This window comes from Pteronotus mesoamericanus, unplaced genomic scaffold, assembly GCF_021234165.1.
Source record: "Pteronotus mesoamericanus isolate MK-2021 breed Mesoamerican mustached bat unplaced genomic scaffold, CSHL_Meso_final contig_56, whole genome shotgun sequence".
Taxonomy (NCBI): Eukaryota; Metazoa; Chordata; class Mammalia; order Chiroptera; family Mormoopidae; genus Pteronotus; species Pteronotus mesoamericanus.
In genome coordinates this window covers 11,054,763-11,079,647 of record NW_026555201.1, presented here as the reverse complement: position 1 = coordinate 11,079,647, position 24,885 = coordinate 11,054,763, and the positions used below count along the sequence as shown (strand labels likewise).

The following is a 24,885-nucleotide window of genomic DNA, read 5'->3' as shown; positions in this document are numbered from 1 at the left end:
AATAATCTGCTACTGGGCAATGAAGCTTTCTCTTCACTAACCCTCCATTTTTGCTGTCAATATTTGAGTTCTAATAGCTGCATACTGGGTGCTGCGGCATTGCCAGGCACAAATTACATTTTTTTTTCTGAAGGGAAAAAACATATTTTTACACCCCAAACCCAAAAAGGCTAAAAGTCTGCTAAAAGCATCAGTGTTGACATGTCTGCTCTAGAAAGTTACTTTATAGTTTCCTGTTATTCTACAGGGTTTTATGTTACACTGGTAGTGAACCGATGGTGGAACCAGTTTGTGAACCTGCCCTGGCCAGACAGGCTGATGTTCCTCATCTCCAGCAGTGTTCACGGCAGGGACGAGCATGGGCGCCTGCTCAGAAGGACCCTGATGCGCTATGTCAATCTCACATCCCTGCTCATCTTCCGCTCGGTGAGCACAGCTGTGTACAAAAGGTTTCCAACAATGGACCACGTGGTGGAAGCAGGTATTGTGAATGGCCTTTCCTTCCCTGGGCTCCACTCGACCTAGATGAGAACTTTCCTCATTCCTTTGAAAATCCCTTTTATTCATGTATTCATTCAAGAAACATTTATTGGTTACCTACTATGTGCCAGAAACAGATTTCAGAGGGAAAAATGAGTAAGACATGGTTCCTGTCCTCACAAAGCTTCCTTGAGGGGGTGGAGGAGGAGAAGCAGCAGTCACATGGCCTGTAGGTAAATATAATAATTATTATCATATTTATTTAAACCGTCTGTAATATTACCTTATATCTTCTATCCCTTTACAGTTTGTTCATTTTCATAAATATTTTTTCCCTTGGACCTTGAGAAAATGAGAAAAATAAGAAACAGATTCAGAGAGGTTATGACCTACCCTGGATCACACAGCGCAGTTATGATTCAGGCTCAGAACTCCTCAATACTTCTCCCAAAACATAAGGCGATTCTGGTAGGAACCAGTGATGTGGGTTTTTATGTCGTTAGACCCTGAGAGGTGGCAGTAAAGGCTACTTCAGTGTGGGTCTGTGGTCTCTCTTGTTCCTCAAAGTAGATGCAATTATTCCACCTGGGCTCCGAGGCACGATGCTGAGTACTAATTGTGTTGGAAGGACGATTCTCCTTCGCGTGTTAATATTTAGTGAAGAAGCTCTTAGCTAAAGCAGCCTTCAGTGGGATGAGGATTAAACGAGATAATTCTCAGCATGTGCTGAATAAATATGGGTGGTTGTGCTAGCTTCTTGTTAATAGATCTAATAGCTTGTTGAAATGAATGTATAGAAGATAAAAGAATCATGAGACAATTCCATCTTTATATTGAGTATGCTCTCAAATTGGGTTGCTCTGTCTATTCTCTTTGAAATGTCCTTGAAAATAGTATTTCTTTAAAAATAGTATTTTGGGGGTTGTTTTTTGAGGGATTTTTCCCCCAGGCTTTTCTTTGGTTTGGCTTTGCCTTCTAGATGGACAATATAGACAGTGACTAAGGACACAGAGAAAGAGTTTAAATTCTTACTCCACCATTTACTTCCTAGCTCCATGACCTTGTATGCTTCAGGTCCCTCATCCATAAAATAAGTTTCTAGTAATTTACAATACCATCTATTTCATATACCACATTGGCTTGTTGTGAATATTAAATAAGTTCACATTTACAAAGTGTTTAGGGAAAAATCTGACACATGGTAAATGTTATATGAGCTCTTGATTGTAATAATGAAATCATCTAGTACAACAGCATGCCATAGTCCTTTGGTCACTTTAGAAGGTTCATTTTATATGGCATCCCAGGTCTTCCTGAACTAAATGACCAGAAAGTTGGGAAAGTCAAGGTAGAAATAAAGAAGGAGGGGTGCAGAGGGTATTGTTGGGGTTACAGATGTGAGAAAGTAACAGGGTGCAATGAGTTAGTTAAAAATTCAGGTGGACGTTACTAATGGCTTGGTGAATGCACAGGTATATGTATTATGATGTAAAACCAGGAAGAACTTTAAAAAAATTAACTACCACACCTCCTCCAAATTTAAAAGTTGAATACTTCTTCAGAATGACCAAGTTGAAAATGCTACATGATAACTTAATTTTCTTACCCTAATGTCTATAGGAATCAAATGCAATAAGAATTACCACAACTGAAGAAAGACCTAAAAATAAACGAGAAAGGTTAGACCCATTCCAAAGTAATGAGTGAGAGCTAAAGTTTACTTGGAAGAATGAAGGTGCTATTTCTCTAGTCCTGATGCATCCTTGAAACGAAGAGAGTGCATTCTGACAGGAACCAGACACCAGGCCCAATTCTCAAAACAAATCTTATCCTCTCAGCGTCATCTTCATATTAAAAGCAAATCAGGAGGAAGCCAGGATGGCTGCTGTTGGAGAGGTTTGGGGGCCTTCTAGCTCAAGAAGCCTGGGCTGTGCTGAGGGGCGAGTAGAGAGGGAGAGGTGGGTAGGAGAATGACAAGATTGCATTTCCTTTAGGTGTAATCTTCATAACAAAGCTTTTTCCTTCTCAGATTTGTGCAAATGCCTGTCATGTACTTGTTTTGGCTTTCTAAGGCAGTTGGAATATTGGAATATTGAAATACCCCCAGCCATTCCAAAGGAGTCTGGAAATCAGTCATTCATTCCTCTAAGTGCATTTAAACGAGGGTGTTCACGGTGTGATCCGCAGACACGCAGGCCCTTTACATCCTGAATAACTTGAGTTGTTTACTTAAAATGGATGTTCCCGGGCCCCATCTCAGACCTACTGAATCAGAACCATTGGATTTAAAGCACAGGAAACCTGTATTTAAATGTGCTCCTATGCTGCTTTGTTATTCACTGACGTTTGAGAAGTATTGAGTCTCTTCTGGGATGCTTACTTTTGAAAACCCTTTTTCTCACCCCTGGGATAAAAAAGGTTTTGGCAACCATCAAGTAATTCATTCTATTAATAAAGTAGCAAAGGTTAAGACAGAGAGTGAATTAGGCGCTGGCCAGGAAGCTCAATGGATAAAGCGTCATCTCGCTGCACCAAGATGGGAGGTTTGACCCCCAAGTCAGGGCACATACAAGAATCAACCAATCAATGCATCAATAAGTGGAACAACAAATCCATGTTTCTCTCTCTCCCTCTCTCTGCCCTCCTCTACCCCTCAACCCTGATTGTTAAAAATAAAAATTAAATTAAAAAAAGAAAAGAAAGAGTGAATTCGAGGTTTCAGCCATGCTAGAGGCTCCAGAATTACAGAGCGGCTTTAGGGCAGCAGTCTGCTCAGAGACTCCTGTCCAGAGGATTTGCCTTAGCCCTGATGAAACACGCAAGTATCATTCTGTGCAGAGCGGCTGAAGGAGGAAGAGAGCTGAGGGAGATAGAAGTGGGCTAACGCCTTTGCATGCGCCCTCTGGGGTCATCACTGGTTATTGCAGAAGGAGGACCCCTACTGCTCTCTATTCGTTCTTAAGTGTTTTCTTGCAACAGCAGGAAAAGGGGTAGTGGAAGGGCTTGTGCCCCCAGGAGCAGGCTCAGGTGTTAGGCGGCAGATCAAAGGTTTCAAGCCGTGGCCCTTGAAGCTGGAGGAGCCACTTCAGAAGTGGGGTTCTCCCTGGCTGCCCACGGCCAGCCACATGGGTGGGCCCCCACGTGGGTGGGCCCCTCTCTGTCCACGGGCAGCCTCAACTCACCCGACATCTTGCTTCTCTCCCCAATGGAGAAGGCTGACTCAGTCAGCACGTGGGGTCAGTTTCCATGACCTCCTGCTGGACGCATGCCTCCGACACTCTCTGACTGTCTTTTGCGTGTGCCAACGTTTCTGGGAAGAACAGGAAGTCCAGGGATGGCGGAAAATATTTGGCAGATGCCCTGAGCCCAGAGCCAGGACACCTGCCCCGCTGGAGGGCAGAGAAGGCGGAGAAGGAAAATACAGGGGCACCAAATGGGTGAGGGCAAAGCAGGACACAAGGGTAAGGGACAGAAAACACTTCTTGTCAGGTGACTCCCCTACATAATATCACCTGTCTGAAAAAGTACCTGTTCTCAAACTTCAGTGTACATTAGATGTTCTTAAAAATCAATATTGCTAAAAATGTAGATTCCAAAATACCACCTCAGATTCTGGTTGAGTAGGTCCGAGGTGAATGAGGTCCAAGAACAAGCTTCGGGAGACTTTAAGGCAGGTGGTCCCTGGATCCCACTCTGAGAAACAATGGGCTTTACGGTAATCAGGGTTTCCCTCCAACATCTTCTTGCTTCAGGGAGGGTCCCGGCCACAGAGATTCAGGGCAGGCCAGGAGGAAACGAGTGGGAGCGCAGAGAGAACGAAGAGCAGTGTCTCCTTCTGAAGGGTCTGGCCATCTCCCAACTAAAGCCCGATGCGCTAAAGGTCACTCACCTGCTAACCCCTGAATTTTCTTTGCTTGTAAGCTGGCCAGTCATGTCGTACTATTTTGGTAAATTAAAAGGACCACAATGCACATGACTGGGGGAATACTTATGCTTTGATGTTACAGGCAAAATTTCTCAATTTAAAAATAAAGGTTTTTCATTTCTGCTCACAGGGAAGTAGAAATATAACAATTGAATGTTAAATAATGTCTATTATGCTGAAAATCCCCTGAACTGGTCTGTTGTCGAACAGTTATTTACCAGAGGAAAGGCAATAGAGTCTCCATTATTTTGCCTATTGGCTACAAACCTGCCCTGGAAAAATCTAATAATTCCAATCACCTGCCTTGGAAGATGTCACTCATCCAAGTCAAGTCATGTGCACAATTCCAGATCTTTGCTGATTCAAGTATGGCCTTAATCAGGTGCTTACATTATAGCATGACACTGAATTGAAATGTTTTATCTAGTGTTTCACAGTGAACAAGAGAAGGGAAGATTTCTCTTCAAAACTTACTCACCAGACCACAAAGACAGACAATGGGAAATTATATGCACTCCTCTAAAAAAATTACGAAAGCTGTTGCTAAATCTGCCATGCCTTTGCTCATTCAGCAAAGATTTATTGAGTGTACACTATATGCCAGGCACTGTGTTGGGCACTGGAGCACAGCTCTAAGCAAGAACAGATATGGCTCCTGTCCACAAGGATCAATAAAAATTACTGCAAATCTTTTCTTACATGAATCATTTTCAGAGATGAGCCCAAATATAGTCATAGCCAAATTTCATATCTCTATACTGCATTTCTACTTCTTTAAAATAATTTCTTTCTGTGCCCTTAAAAATGATTAGAAGAAAGTAAAATATGAGGAAAAAGCATTTGTTACTTTTCCTAATGCCCTGAAATCTTAACGTCAAGTTCCTTGAGTTTCTTGTATGACTAGAAAGAGCTTGATGAGAGTGATGAGAATATTTATCAATGCTTATCATTAACAAACATTAATACAACAAAGCAAGCTTCCAATGGTCAAGTGGCTACTGAGATAAAAATTCTAACTTCAGATGCACTGGCTGGAAGACTAGCCCCATTCGAGATTCTGGCATATTTAGATCATTTAACCTGTGACCTTCTCTCACTAAGTAAAATCAAATGGATTTTGTTTAATATTGACTTTCCACCCTGTGGTCTCCTGCTCAAGTTTTTCCTGGCGCGTCGCATGGCTCTGGGGCATCTTGAGCTCTTTGAAACCTCCCTGCTCTGTGTCACAGGAGAGATGATGAAGGGAACAGTGGTATTCACAGGTGGGCCAGTTTTTCCTCCATTGGCTGAACTTTTACAGGCTGAGTCAGTTTCCCTATAGTCTCACTTGATGAGCCCAAAACAGACAAATCATCATCCTGTGAGTGAAACTTGACTCACCTATGCGCACTTGTACTGCACAGGAGAGAAAATGCACAGTGGAACCAGCCCTCCCCGAATGACGGCCGCGCACGGGCCGTCTCAGCTGCTCAGTGTTGGAAGGCTCCGCACAGTTCTGTTTTAGGAGTTGAGTCAAGGCTATCCTCTCAATGTTTCTCAAGGTGTGATCGCAGACTATATTCGTTGAATTATCTGAGGTACTTATTTCAATTGCAGGTTCCCAGGCAACCTACAGATCAGAATCTCTGGGGCTTAAGACCTGGGAATCCATATTTTAAACAAACTCGCCAGCAGCATTGCAGGATGTTTGACCCAGACAAAAAAGCTGAAATGGCCTGCTTGTGGAATGATTCTTCACACAGGGTAGTTGTTCCCAAACTATGTTGCAAATTGGAATCACTAGAGACCTTTTAAAAATACTGATGTCTGGCTCTCATTCCCAGACATTAGCTTCAATAGAAATAGGGTGCATCAGCAGTTTTTAAAGCTCCCCAGACCATTCTCACATGCAGCAAAGCTTAGGATCCACTGCTCTAGGGTGTGTCTGTTAACTCCTCAACTTTATCTGCAAATGGCTTCAGATCTATTTACTGAGGGCAAATGAAGTTCTTGGCCAGCTGGGCAGGTGTGTGGTATTTCCTGTGTGTCGTGTGAATAAGACAGTGAATTACCAAATAGGATACTAATCTAGGGGTCGGAGTATGGCTGACTAGAGATATTTTGCTCATATCAGGAAAACAGAGCAGTTTCTCTGTCTTTGTTCAGCATTGCTACTCCAGAATCTGCTTTTACTCACCCATATCCTATTTTGAGCTTTTCAAACTCTGAGTTGTAACTTATTATTGGGTTTTTAAATCATTTTAATGGTTTACAACCAGCATAGTTCATGGAATGGAATGGAACGGAAAACATCAGAGAGAACATTGTGAAGGGGAGCCAATCATCGCTTGGTGAGCCACGCATATCTTACTGTGGTTCACAGTAAAAAGTGCCTGAGGTACAGCCCTATGCAATGCCCTCATCATGTGGTTCCATCTCTCCCTCAATCTCATCTTGCTTCCTCTTGATTTTTCCACTTGGCAGGGATGTCCAAACCTCTAATACTGAACGTAAAGGGCAGCTGTAGTTGAATCTGGTGGCTTCATTCCATTCATTTGGAAAACGCAAAGATGAAAATGAGCCAGGCACCTTGCAATATTCCTGAGAAAGTCCTGTCTCTGGGAAGGGCTCAGCTGCTGAATGCACAACTTTCTCTTTCGGAAAGAACTGGCAGCAAACCCATTCCACCTTCAAGTTTTGAGATGCGGAGCTTTTAGCTCTTCTGGTAACAGAGGCTCATTTGCACACTCTGCTTTAAAGGCAAAAGACATCTGCCTCGGCTTCAACCGAGGAAAAATAAATCAACTGTACAGACAAAATCTATGATAACCGGAATATTGTTTATCAATGGATTTAATTGGCCCTTTGGCTTGAGGACAATAAAATTTTGACTTGAAGTGGAAGATCCTACTCCATCAAACCACAATTCAAGTTGCAAATAAACACAGACATATATATGTATGTGTGTGCCTATATTTTTATTTCTGCTGATTTGAAATATTAAGGAAGATTCTTTGGGATAAGCAGTAGGAAAATTGCTGAGCCGAGCTGAACCAGCCAGAAAGCTGGAAGGAAAGTTTAGCAAGAGAAGCTCTAGTCAGGTGCAGTGGAAAGAGAAAACAGCAATGCCAGGGTGTGGATAGGGCCTGAGGGAGCGTGGTGTGAAGGCAGGCATGTGAAGGAGGCAGGGTAGTGTGAGGACCAGCCAAGTGAGTGCTGCCAAACCGTAGCAAATCAATACCTGTGGTTAACATAGCCTTAGAGATGAGGATAATGACCACATTCTGAAAAAGATCATCGGTCTCTGGTTAAAATGGTCTGAAGTGCTGATGAGGATAACATTTCCTTTGATAGCAAATGCTCTTTGAATTGATTGGAGCAACAATCTAGAGATTTTCTTTCAATCAATCAAAAACTCAATTTCCACAGATAGGGTTACTTTGGATAAGATGTGTGACCCTGCAGGAAATAACAAAAATCATTACGTCTGTATACTCTTGGAGGATATATTAATGTCTGGTTAATCATTCATCTTTCACAGCAAAGGACTCAATAAATTTGGGATAAAATTAAAAACCACCAGCTTTCCTTGCTCGGCACCCTTCTAATCCGTGGTGAGCGTGCTACTTAGTGGGAAGGACCTAACTCTAGCTTTGGCGTTTGCACTAAAAACCCTTGCTCTTCATATCTGCTTTAGGCTAAAAAGCCAAGAGAGGTCTTGCCAGCACAATATCATCCATACTCCTGAGTAAAAAGTAACCAGAGGTAAAGATTGCAGCCAGTATATAAATGGGGTTATTTTTGAAAATTACACTATAATCCCAAGAATATAACTGTTGCATAATTGACATAAAATGTCTGAGCATAGTTTCCAGGTAAAGGATGTTGTGCTGCAACAAGTCTTCAAGCTAAGAGCCAAGACAGGTCAAGTATATCTATTAACTTCCTATAGTAAGAATTAATCACACTCTGCAAGTCTTTAAAAAAACAATTATCTGGCACATGCAACAACTTTGAGATGCACTGAGAAACAAGAAGAGGACTATCAGGCATATTTTTATTTCTGACCTCCAAAGAGAGTCTAATTCCCCAGGTATGGACAGAACCCTTCTAAGCTAACATTAATAACATGACTAATACCTAAAACTAGTTTCCTGTTGGTACATACTGGCTTTGTAGTTGGTACTGTTTATTTTAAGTATGAATAAACAGTGAGTGAAGCAGCGATTTTCAAACATTGCTGTAAGTCAGAATTTCCTGCAAAGCTTGGTAAACATGCAGCTACCTGAACCCAGTTCCATTAAGTCACCAAAAATTGAAAAGACTTGCGGGTGCCTGGACCTCACTCTAGATCAGTTGAATCAGTCTCTGGGGATAAGGCCAATGCATTGGTATTTTCTAACAGTATCTGCATGAGACCGTAAGGCACAGGCCTAGGTCCAGACGTCCTGCCCTATTGAGTGACTTAGCAGGTGAGGGTGGGGCCCAACCCTCCAGGTATAAGGTGTCACACATGATTCCCATGCCCCTGATCCGTGGGCCTTATTCTCAAACACACTGGCTTAGGTCATATCAAGAATCTAGGTAAGTCCATACCTCTATGAATTGGTGACTCTGCAAATGAGCAAGTCTCACTTCTCCTTTGACTTCTTTGTGCTATAGCAACACCTCTTAAGTAAAATTCAGTCTTTTAACAGGGTGGCCAGATTCATAAGCTGATTGAAATGCTTAAGGATAAAGAATATGTTACACTAGGGCAAAAGTAGATTTTTATCTAAATGTGTTATCAGAATGTCATAAAAAAATAATTGCATTGCGGAGACAAAAGCAACTCAAAGTTATTATCTTACAAGAGATTGGTTTTAGAAATAAACTTTAATTCAGAAAATATTATTTATACTAAATCAAAATGAACATTTAAAAGTCCACTTAAAAAGTCATAGGCATAAGTACAAGGATCATCATGGCAGCATTATTTTTAATAACAAAAAATTTTAAACAACTTAAATGTCTATTCAAAAGGGGACTATAAAATAAATGTTGTATATAATTAACTAGGAGGCAACCATTAAAAAGAATGATACTGCTCTCTATATAGTAACAAATAATATCTCCTAGATATAACTGAAAATAGAAGTAAATGATAGATATGTATGTAGTATGAAGCCATTTGTGTTTTTAAAAATTAGGCCCGTGTGAAATTTGTGATATTTCTCTGGAAAGATACACAACAAACCAGCTGCAGTGATTTCCTTCAGAGAGGGGAAACTGTGTGGCTCATAAAGTGAGACTCCCTGTCCCCATTAATATTCCTTTGGCCCTTTTGGATTTTTGGAGTGTATCTAAATCTGTATAATCCAGCTATTTTTATTTTGTGTAAAGGTTTTATGACAGCAGATGAAAGAAAATTATTTGACCACCTCAAATCTCCTCACCTGAAATACTGGGTTCCATTCATCTGGTTTGGAAATCTCGCCGCTAAAGCCCGGAAGGAAGGTAGAATCAGAGACAGTGTTGATCTGCAATCATTGATGACTGTAAGTACATTGTAAATTGCAAAAAGAAATGCTAATCAGAGACCAAGAGAGACCTGGATGTGTCAGTTGGACCCGGATGAACGCGTTTTGTTTAATTCAGAGCCCTCAACGTGCAGGACAAGGAAAGCACACAGGTTCTATCTCAGACCGATTGACAACGGTTGCTTGGAAACTGTGTTAAACGGAATTAGGCTTGTGATATGCTCTGTAAGAAAATGTCCCTTAATTGACTGGCCATGTCTGCCAAGGGCTCTGCAGGATCTGATGCATCCCTGGCTCCAGGACCATCCCAGTCACTTCCTCAAACTGGTATATTTCAAGGTTAAGCCAGCTTTTCAGATGCTCCAGGAAACAAAAATGTGTTTCATTCAACAAAATAACCCTAAGTTCATCTGAGAAACAAATTAATGTAAAGACTAAAGAGGTTTGTGCCAAGGTAGTCTCCTGCCTGGATTAAGCTAAGAGAAATGAATGATTTTAAAATAGCTCCCAAATGAATGTGAACTCTCCCTCCCAGTCTCAAATAATAACTTATGTGCAATAGTGGGGGAAAAGAAATCAATGGATTCCAGCCAGTCCTTCCTGCTCCAAAGAAAGATAGATTTTCTGTCAATATAAGCATCTCATTTGTGGGGGTTGAGGGTTAGGATGGATTTATTTCTTTTTTCTAAGATCTCTAGTAAGCATGTTTTCAAAGGAGAGAAACAACAAAAATATTGGCTATCCACATATTTTACCAAAATGGCTGGCGATGACTTATTTAAAATATTAACCACTGCCTTCCCATCACCACTTCAGACCAATGTCATGTTGGAAATTACGGATTCAGTAGGGCAGGAGACACTTCTCTAAAGTCTTAATTTATCTTACTATTAGTATATATTCAAATGTACTTCTTTTTGTGCATTTTTGAATGATACTCTTTGCTTGCTATTTTCAGAATTTTCCTTTGGGGGTGGCCTTCAGAACCAATTTATTAGCCTTGCAAAGGAAGTCCCATCATTTTACAGACATAGTGGTAGAAGACATGGCCACATTCCTAATCCTACCACACCCGTCACTTTAGTAAATCATGTTTTATCTGTTTCTGGCTTAGGAAATGAACCGATACCGATCTTGGTGCAGTCTCTTATTCGGTTACGACTGGGTCGGGATCCCGCTGGTTTACACCCAGGTATCAAGTGCTGTGCACGTGACTTTTGTTTCTGCGTGCCCACTGTGGCACTTGCTGGGGTGGCCAGAGCCATGCTCTCACTTGGATTTCTCTCTGTTCCAGGTCGTCACCCTGGCCGTCTATACCTTCTTCTTTGCGTGCCTGATTGGACGCCAGTTTTTGGATCCCACCGTAGGCTACGCGGGGCATGATTTAGATCTTTACATTCCAATCTTTACTCTTCTACAGTTCTTCTTCTATGCAGGATGGCTCAAGGTAACCACCAGCCCCAGTGTCATAAGACCCCCGTCTGTAATCTCTCTCATGTTCCAAACTCTGCACGCTGATACTTCACTGAGTCTAGCAAATGATTCCTGAGTGAGTCATAGGTAGATTTAATATTTAATAGCTCAGAGATGTTATTACTTTTCAGCCAGAGATTCAAGTGTCAGGGATGTGCGTGAGTACCGTTTTGCAGCAACTGTAGCAGCTCATTTATGCAAAGAGATAAGAAGACTCTTTTATGGCTATTGATTTTTTGAAGTCTTTGTGTGCTCCCATTAGGATTACAATAATATAAGTAAAGTAATAACTGTACCTGCATTGATAGTTTATACCACAATAAGCAACTAGGCAGTAAAAGAGAGTAAATAAGAAGTCTTGTATATTAGACTTAAGCATTAATATTATATTATTATCTTGGTTCTTCTCGACTCTGTAAATAGTTCACTGCAATTCCGTGAAATCCCACTAGCTGTTCCACAACACTAAATGCTTCCCATTTTCAAAACCAGAACTGAGACTCAGAAAAGAATTCATCAAGCCCTGGCTGGTGTGGCTCAGTTGGTTGGGTGTCATCTTGCAAGGCGAGGGGTCACTGGTTCAGTTCCTGGTCGGGGCTCATGCCTGGGTTGCGGGGTTTGGTCCCTGATGTTTCTCTCCCTCTCTTTCTCCCTCCCTTCCCCTCTCTCCAAAAATAAATTAATTAAATGTTTAAAAAAAGAAAAGAATGCATTGAAACCAAAACTAGAAACACCAGAACTAATGACAACATCTGGCTTGCCAGTAAATTAAAAAACAGGTTAGAACAGTGAGGACAACTTGTCCAATCATCAGTGTGAAATTTTATTTGTTCCCACCACCACCTCCTCGCACATCTCCCTTAGATATTTGCGTAAATATCAGAGGTCTCACTCTTTCATCTCTTTTGGGAACTTCAAAAAGAGAAGTACACTATGTGATGAAAAAATATTGAGGAGTGTGGCTACATTAGACTAATTGAAATCTAATGACAGCTTGAAGGTGTCGTTAATGACATGGAATTTCCAAATGTTTGACCTTCCAAGCAGCCGCAGGTTGGAGCGCACCATCATGGGCCTCCAGGGGGCACCAGCATTTTCCCTGCAGGTCCTTTACTTTCATTGGATTAAATCTTAACCAGAAAAAATAATTTATATTGGCATTTCAAATGGTACTTCCAAGAGTAAAGGTATATCCCTTACAAATAGCCAAAACATTTTTAACCAGATGACAATAATTCTTACTTATTTTTTACTCAATTAGGACAGAGAAAGAGCAAGGGAGACTATCACTCTCATTTCCCATTAGACAAAAAGTAGATTCTATTTTTATAAACAGAAAAATCACCAAAATTGGCCCAAATGCTTGATCACTCTCGTCCTTTATTGTTCTTCCCCCTGAGCTGTGCTGAGCTTTTCAGCCATTGCTTTGTGTCTATGTGAGGCGTTCGGGCACCATACAGTGAACGGTTAGTTCCTGCCTTCTGACATGCTCTCTAAAATAATGTCCTTTTCTTTTATAAAAGATTTTTAAAGAAAAAATATGAGAAGACAATCCTAGCTCCATTAGGAGGCTGGCAACTTTAAGAGAAGTGAATTTTTTCACCATAGACTGTACTCAGCTTCTGAACAGCTGTTTTATCTTGACCATTCTAATATTTACAACTCTTTTCAAAGTGTAGAAAATCCATCTAACCTTATGAACAGTATAAGATTCAGTTCTTTCCTAGACATGGAGCCTCCAAGAAAGAAAAAAAATGTTTTCGTGAGATAGTTTATTCAGAGACATAGATATCATTTTGGTAGTTAATTGTAGACTCTACATCTATATGCAAGACTGATCCCATAAAGTGAAATTTTGGATATAACAATATTTTCAAGACCGACCCAGTGGCCCATGTAATTTAAGGAAAACCCCAGGCAAGAAAGGGTAGGGAGCCCCTTGGGACTTGCAGTGAAGAGCTTTGGTGTGCATGCTGTGTGAGGCTGGCTGATTCAGGCCCGGCCCAGGGCTGCCCCTCAGACTAAGGGAGGCGGGGATTCTCAGCCCTGGCCACAGGTAAAATCTCCTGGGGCCTTTACCGGGCGCTGATGTCTGGGTTGAGCCTCACACCCATGCAATCAGAATTTCTGGGGGAGGGGCCCAGGCATCACTTATTTTAAAAGCTCCACAGGTGAGTTTGGTGTTCAGCCAAGGTTGATAGCGACTGCTGTAAGTGGTTAGATTTAAATGCTAAAAAACAAGTAGGTAGATTTTCTACCAAAGAGTCTCAGAATCTAGAAACTACTAATCAATGGTGCCTTTATTTTATACACTTGTAAGTTTTCCCCATCTAGGCCCAATGAAAAATCACACACCCACACACCCAGATAGTAAAAAATCAAAGGGAAGTCCTCAAAAATGAGAATATCAGGTGAGTCATATTTGGCATATAAATCTCTCAAGAAGATTATTCAATTAGAAGCATGGTAAGCACATATAATATTGTCCAACTCTTAGAAGGAATATGGTAAGAAGCTACCTAAACTTTTCCCAGTACAAAGACTAAGTGCTAGACAACAGTAAATCCTTTAGGGTAAAACTAAGACAGCCAAATTCCAGCTTTATGACTTACTGCCTCTTTGACTCATTCATTGAACAGTTATGTCCAATAACTATGAAACCTCCTTGTATTATTTTCTTTAATTGTGACTTAAATCTTTCTTTGCTGTTTCAACCTTTCCCACATATACATTTTGTCTTGTCACCTGGCCGTTGTAAATTCCTTAAGAGCACAGACTGCGCCCCTGAACGCGCCTCGTGAGTGCCTCGCACACTGTCTGTGCTCCTTCAGTAGTCGCTGGTTTGATTTGTGCTTGGAAATCAATTATCTGACCCCAAAACCGGCCCTTGCAAAGGGCCTGCATTGTCACCATCTAAACAGACAGATCCCTTGGAGAGCCTGCCTTGCAGATGCATCGTTTGTGGTCTGAGAGTCGAGTCTCATTTGCTGATAAATACATGTATCTGTGTCTACTGAACAACCACCCCTCTCTAGGCTTCATATTATGAAAGTGACAAAAGAAAACAGAGTGAAAGAGGAATCACCTTCAACCGTCATTCTTAGCCTTCACAAACATCACAGCTGACTCGTTCTGTGTTCTCCACTACAGGTAGCTGAGCAGCTTATCAACCCTTTTGGAGAAGACGATGATGATTTTGAAACTAACTGGTGCATTGACAGAAATTTGCAGGTGAAATGAGCGTTTTTCCCCCTTTATAAACATTAATAATACATTACTTGTGATGTTTTAAATCTAAATAGACTCTGAACACAGGACCCTGACCTTCAGAGCTTTAGCCACAAATGAGGGAGGTTCGGCCCTTCAGTGTGTTGTCTAAGGACCTTTTGGAGCCTCACAGGCTCTAGATCTCAGTTCCAGTGAAATTTAGCCACTTTTAAGTAGAATTTCAAGCCAGTTTTCTTTGTAAGTGTTGTTATTAGTGTTGTACAGAACAATATTTTAATTCGTTCTTTGATCTGTTTTCTATTGCCACCCAGAGAGGTTAACAGTGACATAAAATGGCAGCCAGATGCAATCTGGTGTGAGTTCCCAGACTCCTACCACATACCCCTCAGCTGGACCCTGGGAGCCTGGGCCCACCGGCCTGTATCTCAGATCTGCTTGGATCCCACCAAAAGGGCCTCAGGCCCTCGCCCTGAGGCATTATTCCAGGATGAACCAGCATAAGATGACTTTCCTTTTAGGCAAGACTCTCCTCATCATTCTCTACCCTGAGAACCACAGACTGTGAAAAGGCCTTCAGCTTCTCTATTTGTTTCAAGCCTTTACTCAGCTCTTGAACAGGTTCAAACACCTCACAGTCGGTCACTGTTGGTTCGCAAACTGGCCCCTGTACATGGTGCGGGGGGCAGTGGGGACAGAGAGAGACTGAAAGAAAAGGCAGGCCACTCCGGCTTGGTAGGTGGCAGGTTTAATAAGCAAGGGGACTTACCTACAAGGCTTGTCTCTGGCAACCACAAGATGGAGTAGATCTCTGAGCCCACCTCACAGAGGCTCAAAGTTTATACAGAGGCCTTAACTGCTGGGTTCAGTCACGTCTGTCATCCTGACGGCCTCAAGAACACATTGCTCTCTCAAGCCTGCATCCTTGAAAACGGCTCCCACTGTGAGCAGAACACACACTCTAAGGACAGGGCAGTGGGGTGAGGAGCCTCCAGCCGCCCAGGTCCAGCTCCAGGCTCAGCTGGTGGTCCATCCTCTCCATCACCGCCCTCAATAATCACACTGTCAGTCTGCTAGGGAGAAGGCATAATGCCTAAACCGCTCACTGAAAATATCGGATTCCCAGAGGATTCATCATTTACTCATGCAGCAGTTTGTCAAAGTCAAGAGATAGCCCCAAGCAGTACAGGGTGTTGATAAACTTTTCCAAACCAACAAAAGCTCAAGGCACATCAGAAATGATATCAAGTGTAAATGTGTTTATGGAATCAACAGAATGGGAATTGAGAATCTTCAGATTCCTGTGATACCTGGGATTTGAGGTATCCGTTGTCAGGATAGCCAATAGATAATATGGTAGCTTTGAGCAAAGAAGAAAAAGCTGCTTCTCATGCATGCATCCATGTAAGAAGCAGCTCCACTCTGAGGCATGTGGCTCAATGAACCCCGTCTGGGCAGTTTCACAACCCCCTTACCCCCAATGTCAAATGCTCTCTTGCAGTAAACGACGTGCAACTCTGCAGCAGCCCTGGTTGCAGGGAATAAGAACTAGAGACATTTGTATATTCACTCAACAGGCTGTGCTCCTGCCCCCTCCAAACCCCATCCACCCTGTGGAACTTACTCTCTTTGTGCAATTCACATCTGAATCATTCTAACACTGCAACAATGATTTTAGGTCTCTCTTTTAGCTGTGGATGAAATGCACATGAGCTTACCCAAGATGAAGAAGGACATCTACTGGGACGATTCTGCCGCTCGGCCACCGTATACGCTGGCAGCTGCTGACTACTGTATTCCTTCATTCTTGGGGTCAACAGTCGAAATGGGGTAAGTGCATTTTTATAAAATCATCAACATTTAGAAAATAAATAAGTCTGATCTTTTTTTGCCCTATTCTTGAAGTTACTTTCATTACAACTTTTAATTATTAATATCTTATAAATTTCAGATATAATTAATATACTCAAGGGAGTTAGAGAGTAAAGAGATGTAGTTTCTGGTTGAAATATTGTATATGCGTAGGGAGTGTGCATGTGAGCATATTTGTTCTGGGGTAATTTGCATTTTATATTGCTTTGATACCACAGCAAACTTTCCTAATAGTTATGAAACTATTCTCTTTTTTCCTTGCAATTTGAAGAGTAGTTTAATTATTTCATTATGTAGTCATTTATTATTTAATACATTTAATTGAGTGTATTTTTTAATTTATTGATTTGAGAGAGAGAGAGAAAGGGGAAGAGAGAGAGAGAGAAACATTGATTTATTGTCCCACTTATTTATGCATTCACTGGTTGATTCTAGTATGTGCCCTGACCAGAGATCAAACCCACAACTTTGGCATATTGGGATGCTGCTCTAACTACATGAGCTACCAGGCCAGGGTTAAATGTATTTTTTAACAAGTATTTATTGAGCATGTACCATGTGCAGTCATGGTATTACACTACTTGGAGACTAGCAAATCTTAGGAATGAGATGAGTTTTACCAAAAGTTTTCCCTAAGATTATAATTCAGTCCAGCTATGTTTAGTGTACAAGTCAATCTCTGTTCCATGGTTTTAATATAACAATCTGTCCCTATGCACAACAAGCTTTAAATAAATGAGCTGAGGCCTGAAGTAAACATGCACAGTTCTTGAATAATTTTATTAAATCTGATAATGTATTTGACTTTGGAGAAATGTGTGAATATGGGGGAAGTTGAAGTATATTTGCTGAAGGCAGATGCCACAGTTTCCAAGTAACTTAAAAAGAATATGGACAAATTTAGAAAAGTAAGAAGAAACCACCCAGAAATTACAGAAAAAGAAAAAACTTGTGGAATTTTTCTTACAACTTTTGAAAAAACTGTGTCTTATTGTTCCCTGCAGCCAGTTCTAGCAAATTTTGGAAGCAAGTTTGTAATTCTGTGGCAATTCTTAATTGCCACGTGTGACCCTTCTTTCCCCTCCTCTGCCCCCAGTTTTCATCCCTTTTCTTTCCCCTACTGTAAAAAAAAAAAAAAAAAAAAAGAATCGAGTGCATTTTCAAGACCCAGTTGGCTTTACTCAATGATTCATGACTCCGGTAGCATTCAATCTAGCAGACAGACAGGAGCTCTGACGAGCTGTGCAAAATGAAAGCCTTTCCCAGGCAGAAGGCTGCAGGGACAAGGGAACGATGCCAGGCTGAGGGGCAGGCTGGTCACTGCAAGGTTCCTTTCCTCAGGGAAGGCCGGGGCCTGTCAGGCAGATCCCTCACTGGGGCCGATCAGCTGGTTCCTCATGGACTGGCTTAAGATGGCACTTCTGGGTGAGCCGAAACTGTACTTGTGGTGATGTGGGGCCTAGCAAAGGGTCTTCATATGGGGCTTATTGTCTTGTTTTTAACACTGCTATCAGGATATCTAGCTTCAATCCTATTTCCATATGGCTTTATTCTTAGCCCAATGTCTCCTAATCCTCATCAATAGTGATTTGTAGTGCTCATCCTCCAGAGGAGCCTCTGAGGCTGAAAGCCCTTTAAGACCCAAAGAAAAGGGTGACAAAGTAGATTTGCAGGAGCTGCAGAGGGACTTTTGAACCTGGGCCTCCCGTCGCTGGCTCCTTCCAGCCAGGGAGCACACACCCACCCTAGCCTGTGGCTCAGTCCCCATCAATAGTCATTTCCTGTTGTCTGCGCTACTCAGCATTTTTTAATGCATTCTGCAGTGGCAGTTTCATGGGTATCTGGCAACTTTTGCAATTTAGAAAATTAATAGATGCTTTTCTGTCAGTTTGGTTTTAGATAATTAAATGTGTTTTAACCTTCTCCTCGACTCCCATCATGGATTAATGCGAAGTAGTTGAAGATCTAACTTGTAAATAAAGAGAGACCAGCCCCTCTTGATGGGGTCAGGGAATTAGTGTGACGACTCTAGTCTCCAAGTGCTACTTGTGCTCCCAGTCTGGTGTCCACGGAGTTGTTTTGGTGTGATGGTTAAAATGATTTTTTCCTCTCTCTCTTTTTTACTGTTCTTCAAGTACAGTTGTCTCTATTTTCCCACCACCATTTTCCTCCACCCCACCCACCCCACCCACCTCCCACACTCGACCCTACCCACCCTTTGCCTTTGTCCATGGGTCCTCTATACATATTCCTTGATGCCCCTTCCCTTTCTTTCCCCTTCCGCCTCACCTCTGGTCACTGTCAGTTGTTTTCAAGTCTCTGGTTCTATTTTGAAAGCTTGTTTGTTTTGTTGATTAGGTTCCACTTATAGGTGAGATCATATGGTATTTGTCTTTCACTGACTGGCTTATTTCACTTAGCGTAATGCTCTCCAGTTCCATCTGTGCTGTCGCGAAGGGTAGGAGCTCCTTCTTCTTGCTGTGCAGTATTCCATTGTGTAAATTTTTTTTTATCTCAAGATTTTTTATCTTGATCCACATATTCATCCTAATCATCATAATTTTATAATTCTATTAAGTGCTCACATTCTTTAACAAGAATTAAAATATGTATTTTTCCTATTTCTAAATATCAAAATGTAGAAGTAGGGCTTTATAAGACCTTGAAGAAAATATCTACCCCAAAAAGATTATTGGGGAAATTAAACAAGATTATATAAACATAAAAACACTCCAGATATAACTATAAAGCATTATTATTATAACTAGTACAGGTCTCTTAATTGAGAATATCAAACTGAGGTACAGAAAGATTAAACAAAGCTAAGCTATTTTTCAAATTAAACTCTAATCCTGGAAATCTGGGACAGAAAACAAGTACTTGAGAAAAAATCAGGAGCTACAGTGTTTATGAATGCAGAGAGAAGTTACCAGTTGTCAGAGAGACTCTCCTAATTAAGATGGCCCGCTCGCTAGCAGGACAGGGACAGCCACGAGCAAGGCCAGAGCCTATCAAGGCAGGTTTTCATGAGGCATTTAATGAACTCCACTAGGACCAAGTGATCAAGGAAACCATTACGTGAAATCTCACATGATCTCAAATTTCTGTGTGACCAAGGACCGTTGAAGGGCAGCCTCGCAATCCAGGGAAGATCCCTGCAGGAATACTGGCATTGGAAGGCAGTGTTCACAGGAACACCCTCGTTGATCCTGGGGTGTCTCTCAGGTCTGCTTTTCTCTCCACTCACTTAGCTTTCAGGCAGCTGTCCCTTCTTGATGGTAAAATGACGGACAGGCAGCCAGCAGCTCCAGGTATACACCTATCTTCTTAGCAAATCTTAAGAAAAGAGCACATCTCTTTCCAACTCTCAACTGAAGTACTGGAATTGCTGTGATTGGCTGGGCTTGACTAGCATGCTCACTTCTGAACCAATCACTATGGGCAGGGAGACTCAGTATTCTGGTTAGCCAAGGCTGCTTTACCTGTCCATCTTTGGACCAAGGGATGGGGTCAGCCCCAGCCAACCATATGGAGTAGGTGATGTCTTAAGAAAAATCAGGGTGATGTTACCAGGAAAGGGGTGAATGGTTTGACAGGCTGGCAAAACAATAGGTATCCTGTAAAATCATAAAAGATAACTCCCTGAACATCAAATTGTCCACTCACCAAATACAAGGTCAATATCAAGTGATCCATCTGACCAAGGCTCAGGTGAAAGGGAAGGTAAAAGTGAGGATTATTGTAGCACAGGTGGTTTTGCTGATGATGACTGAGTCACTGAGCTCTTTGGATTAAGGTGAAGACCAGGTGTCAACATAGTACAGATGCAAACATTTCAGAAAAGTGTTTTCTGCTTGATAAATATGTAGAATCCTTTCCTGAGTGAGTAAGATTTTTTGTTTTCTTATTCTATTTAAAGTGTATGTTCCCAGCATATTTAACTCAGAAACCAAATTTCCCTTATCTTTTCATTATCAACATTTCAGGTTTGTAATTACCATTTCCATGACCCAGAAATTCTAAAATCAAGGCAATGCCCTTCAATAACTGAGCAAAAGTGTGATTCAAGGGCAACCTGAAAAATTATTCTGCCTCATTTTCCTTTCAGTCAGCACACTATTCATTTCCACATAAAAAGGAGACTCCTTGGAGGTAATTTTTTTGTTCTCTATATTAAGGAACATGTTCAAAATATGACCCTATTTTCTATGAATATACCAAATATACATTACTAGAAATAAGTTTTTTCCCTTTTGCCTCTCAAGTACAAATTTAACATTTCTTGTTTTCCTCTATATCTTCACAGATGGAATGTACTCATTCATTTGTCAAAGTAAAATTTTTTCAAGCCCTCTGATATGGTTCTATGCCAGATACTTGAGAGAGGCCAAAAATAAAACTACCTCTTAAACTTTGAATAAGGAGACAAGTTATAAATGAGAAATACTTAGAGTCTTATGGGAGCACCATGAAGATACATTTCACCCAGCCTTGTGAATCAGAGAAGGCCTCTTGGAATTGAGGGGATCTAATATGCATCTATAAGAATTAATTAGGAACTAATTAACAAGTGTGGGGGCTTAGCAGAGGGACATTCCAGAGCCATGTGAGCCAAGACAGAAAAGAATGATAGTGTTTTTAGAGTAGCATTTTTTTAAGTTGCAACTTTATGGAAGTATCGTTGACATATAACCTGTAAGATATTTAAAGAATACCTTGTGGTGGTTTAATATTCATATACATTGTGAAAGGATCCCCCCTCAGTTAATTATCACATCTATCACCTCATGTAGTTAACTTTTTCTAAGGGAGGGTAAGAATGTTAAGTTCTCGCTTAGCAAAGTTCAGTTATGCAACACAGTGTCACCAGTGATAGTCACCATGTTTCACATTAGATCCTCAGACCTTATTCATCTTATACTTGAAAGTTTATATCCTTGTACCAATGTCTCCCCACCCCCCATGACCACCGCAGGCCCTCACAACCACTTTTCTGCTATTTCCATTAGAAAACACTTTGATATGCAAAGCAGAAGAGCCAAGACATGAATCCAGAGAGGGAGGTAAGAGCTGATTATGGAGGGTTTAATAATCTGGGCAAAGAGCTTCAGCCTTTTTCCAAAGCTATGAAACGACAGAGTCACATTTGTGTGTTAGCCTAACAGCCGACTAGGGATAGGACTGCAGCCAGAGAGACCTGTTAGCAGGCTGTGAGCATGGTTTAGACAGGAGAAGAGAAGGGCCTGTGCTAGGTTAACATTAGAAGGGATGTAGATAGTGGAGATGGCATAAGGGACAAATTCAAGGAAGGAGAAGTTAGGAACAACTGTGTGATTGGTAACGGACAAAGGACAGTAGAGAGAGGAAAAGCAGGAGCTGCTCAAAGGAAAAATGATGAGCTCCCCTGTGCTTGTTTTGAAGTTGAGGCACCTCTGGGCAATTCACAGATGACCAGCAGGAGACGCATTTGACTGTTAGCTGTACATGAGTTTTTATTAGAGCCATAAAAGTGGGTGGGAGCACCCAGGAAAAATGTCAAGTACAAAAGATGCCACTTAAAGGGCCGTCAGAGGAAAAGGAGTTCTTGAAAGAGTCAGCCTAGAAAGGTGGTCTGTGTGAATGCAGGAGAAGAGCCCAAAGAATCCCTTGTTGTAGAGGGCAGGGGTGCAAAGTTTCAATATAAAGCCTGAAAAGCGCCATAGGAGTTTGCATTTTAAGGTCATAAGAAACAAGTGAGAGTGTTGGGTAGAAGCTAATTTTCAGTGAACTGAGGAGTGAAAGGAGGTAAGGAGATCAAGACTGCCCGTGTAAACTAGTTTTTAAATACAATCGTATCGTGGAGAAGTTCAAACATATATAAAAGTAGAGAATAAGTCATAATAAACTTCCACAGACCCATCTTCAATTACCAAATTATGGCCAACCTTGGTTTGCCCATTACCCGACCCGCCTTTACCCTCCCTGTCTCTGGATCATTGTGAAGCAATATAACCACAATTCCATTTACCAAAAGACAAAAATAAAACAAAATTTTAACCTCATGATAATTCCTTTATTCATTAAAAATCTATGGACTGCTTTTTTTTTTTTTTTTTTGAGAAATCTGGTTTAAGGGGAAGAGGCAAGCTAGACAGTATCTAGTAAGAGACATGGAGTCAAGGTAATGGCATTTTTTAATAACATTTAATGATGGGAGCACCTTAAGAATCTTTCAAGGGAAAGGAGAAGCTGCCCTCCTCCTCCCTGCCACCATTCCGTAGACTTTCTCTAACCATCTCTGTGGAATTTCTCTTTATGCCCTGGTCTTACTCGGACAGATCCATGAAGACTCCTTAGGGCACTTACTGTAGAACTGTCTACTGTATGACTTAACAAAAATCTATCTCGGCATGGGTAGGAAAAAAATAAAAAAATTGCCTCTTCCGGGCAATACTTACACTATTTATCTTACAGACTGTGAGGTTTATCATTGATGATGTTCTCCTCTTCATCTGGCTGGCAAAAGCTGGAAATCAAATTTGTAGCCCACCTTTAGTAAGTCTGTGGGATTTGGGGGCATGTATTTCTAGGTACTGCCCTAGAGACCAAATACTGCATCTATTGGTCTCATCTTGTCGTTGTTCTTTTTTTCTAGCTCTCCTATAGTAGCCTAATTTTATATAGTATTGCATTGTATGTACTTTTATAAGCCACCTCAAATCCTTTATGAGATAAAGCAAGATGTAATAAAGAAACAAAACGATAAATCTTGCTCTGCAAAAGGAAGGAAAAACCGCAGGCTGAGCGAAAGGAGCCGCTGGAGCCCAAGAAAGTCATGGGAGCTGGCGGGTTGACAGAAGAAGGTCCTAGAGAAAACATGGGGGGACCTGGGGGCCGGGGGTGGTCGCCAGGAGGGGCCTCAGCGCCTGAGCTGGAGGGAGAGACTCGAGGGTGGAGAGTGGGGGTGGTGGGGAGACGGGGCCTGTGCGGCCAGCGAAGCCAGACTCGGAGTTCTCTCCGCACCCGCTCGTCCCTGGGTCTCAGCCCGAAGGAAGCTCCAACAGGCCCATCTTCCTCTGTCAAGTCTGAGATCAAAAAGCCTCTGTTTTGAAATTATATTGTATCATTTCTAACGCTAAATGAGGGCTGAATTTCTATCTCCCAGTCTTCGTATGGGGCATATTAAGAGCCAATTTTCTGAATGAAAAGAGGCCAGTTGAAAATCCAAATTGAGCAGTCAAAATATAAATTTTTATTTACAAAAATATTTATTTTCATAAATATACCTGTCTTGAGCATTTAATAAATAGCATCGACTGTTGTGTGGCTAGCACTGCCCGCTTAATAAACCGTCCTATGAATTAACTGAGCAACGAAAACAATCTTTCCTGTTTGAACTCTTTTCCCATTACACAGCCGAGATGATTTCATTTTAATTTGATTAGTAGGTTCTTATGTCATAATGTGAAACACTTTCTGATCTGCTGTTTCAGCTAAGGCATCTTCTCATTAGTTTAACCATGGAGACACTATTAACCAAGGTTTAAAAAACCACCCGAAAAAAATCAGAAGAATTGTCCATAAGATGCTCAATAAGAAAACACACCCAAGCACTGGAATAAAAATGGGTCTTCTTTGAGCAAAAGTAAACACTATGCTTGATAAACCTCACTTCACCAAAACAGACAGAATGTGTAAACTCAAGCCAGCAAGGCTGAAAATAAATTTCCGTTTCAAACAAAAAACAAAAAGTAAGGTGCAGGCCTAGCCTACCACACACAGCTAGCTTGAGGTAGAATGCTTGCCTTCATATTACACCATCATGAGTCACTCCGAAATTCTTATAATTTTTTCAATACTTGGAATTATCCATTAGCACAACTTGCTAAGTCTCTGAGGAATGGAATATATGGAAATTAAAGACCCGAAGTCTCACAACTCCCTTTAATCCTGCCTTGAAAATCAAAACAGCCAACGGTAAAGAAGAAATAATCCCTTAAAGGCATTGGAAACCCCTAATAAAAATATACATCCATAGCAACTAAAGGATTAAGAATTCTGGAGAATTATGAAATGAATCGCGCAAGCGTGTCATGAGGGACAAAGGCGTGCACTTGGACTGTGCTCTTTCTAAGCGTCCTAATCCGAAAGCACGCGCTCAGCCTGTGAACCTCAAACTGCCGCCTGCAGTCCTGTTTAAAGGAAGCTGTTTTCCTAGGCTCTCTGCCATGGTTCAAGATGTCAGAATTCCCTCACTCTTACAGTGATCGTAAGGGATGTGTCCATGATGTCAATGAAGGGTCCCCTTAGTAAAGAAGAGAAATATTCAAATTTTTGTAATAGTTCCCCTATTTAAGAGTTGAGGAATTTATTTAAGATTTATATCAAACTATAACCACTTAACCAGAAATAATGATGGTGATTTGATGGTGA

General features: G+C 41.3%; 1 protein-coding gene across 4 annotated transcripts in view; it reads left to right on the top strand.

Moving 5' to 3' along the window:
* The window catches only part of BEST3 (bestrophin 3), a 38,433-nt gene that overhangs the window by 5,675 nt on the left and 7,873 nt on the right, over nucleotides 1-24,885 (top strand). For 2 of the 4 annotated variants that reach the window (XM_054580095.1, XM_054580097.1), the window contains 5 exons: nucleotides 248-481; nucleotides 9,767-9,921; nucleotides 11,018-11,350; nucleotides 14,527-14,607; nucleotides 16,280-16,431. In XM_054580095.1, coding sequence (XP_054436070.1) covers nucleotides 248-481; nucleotides 9,767-9,921; nucleotides 11,018-11,350; nucleotides 14,527-14,607; nucleotides 16,280-16,431 — 955 coding nt within the window. The remainder of the gene's footprint in view (nucleotides 1-247; nucleotides 482-9,766; nucleotides 9,922-11,017; nucleotides 11,351-14,526; nucleotides 14,608-16,279; nucleotides 16,432-24,885) is intronic. The other 2 variants (XM_054580096.1, XM_054580098.1) reach the window with 2 other exon arrangements.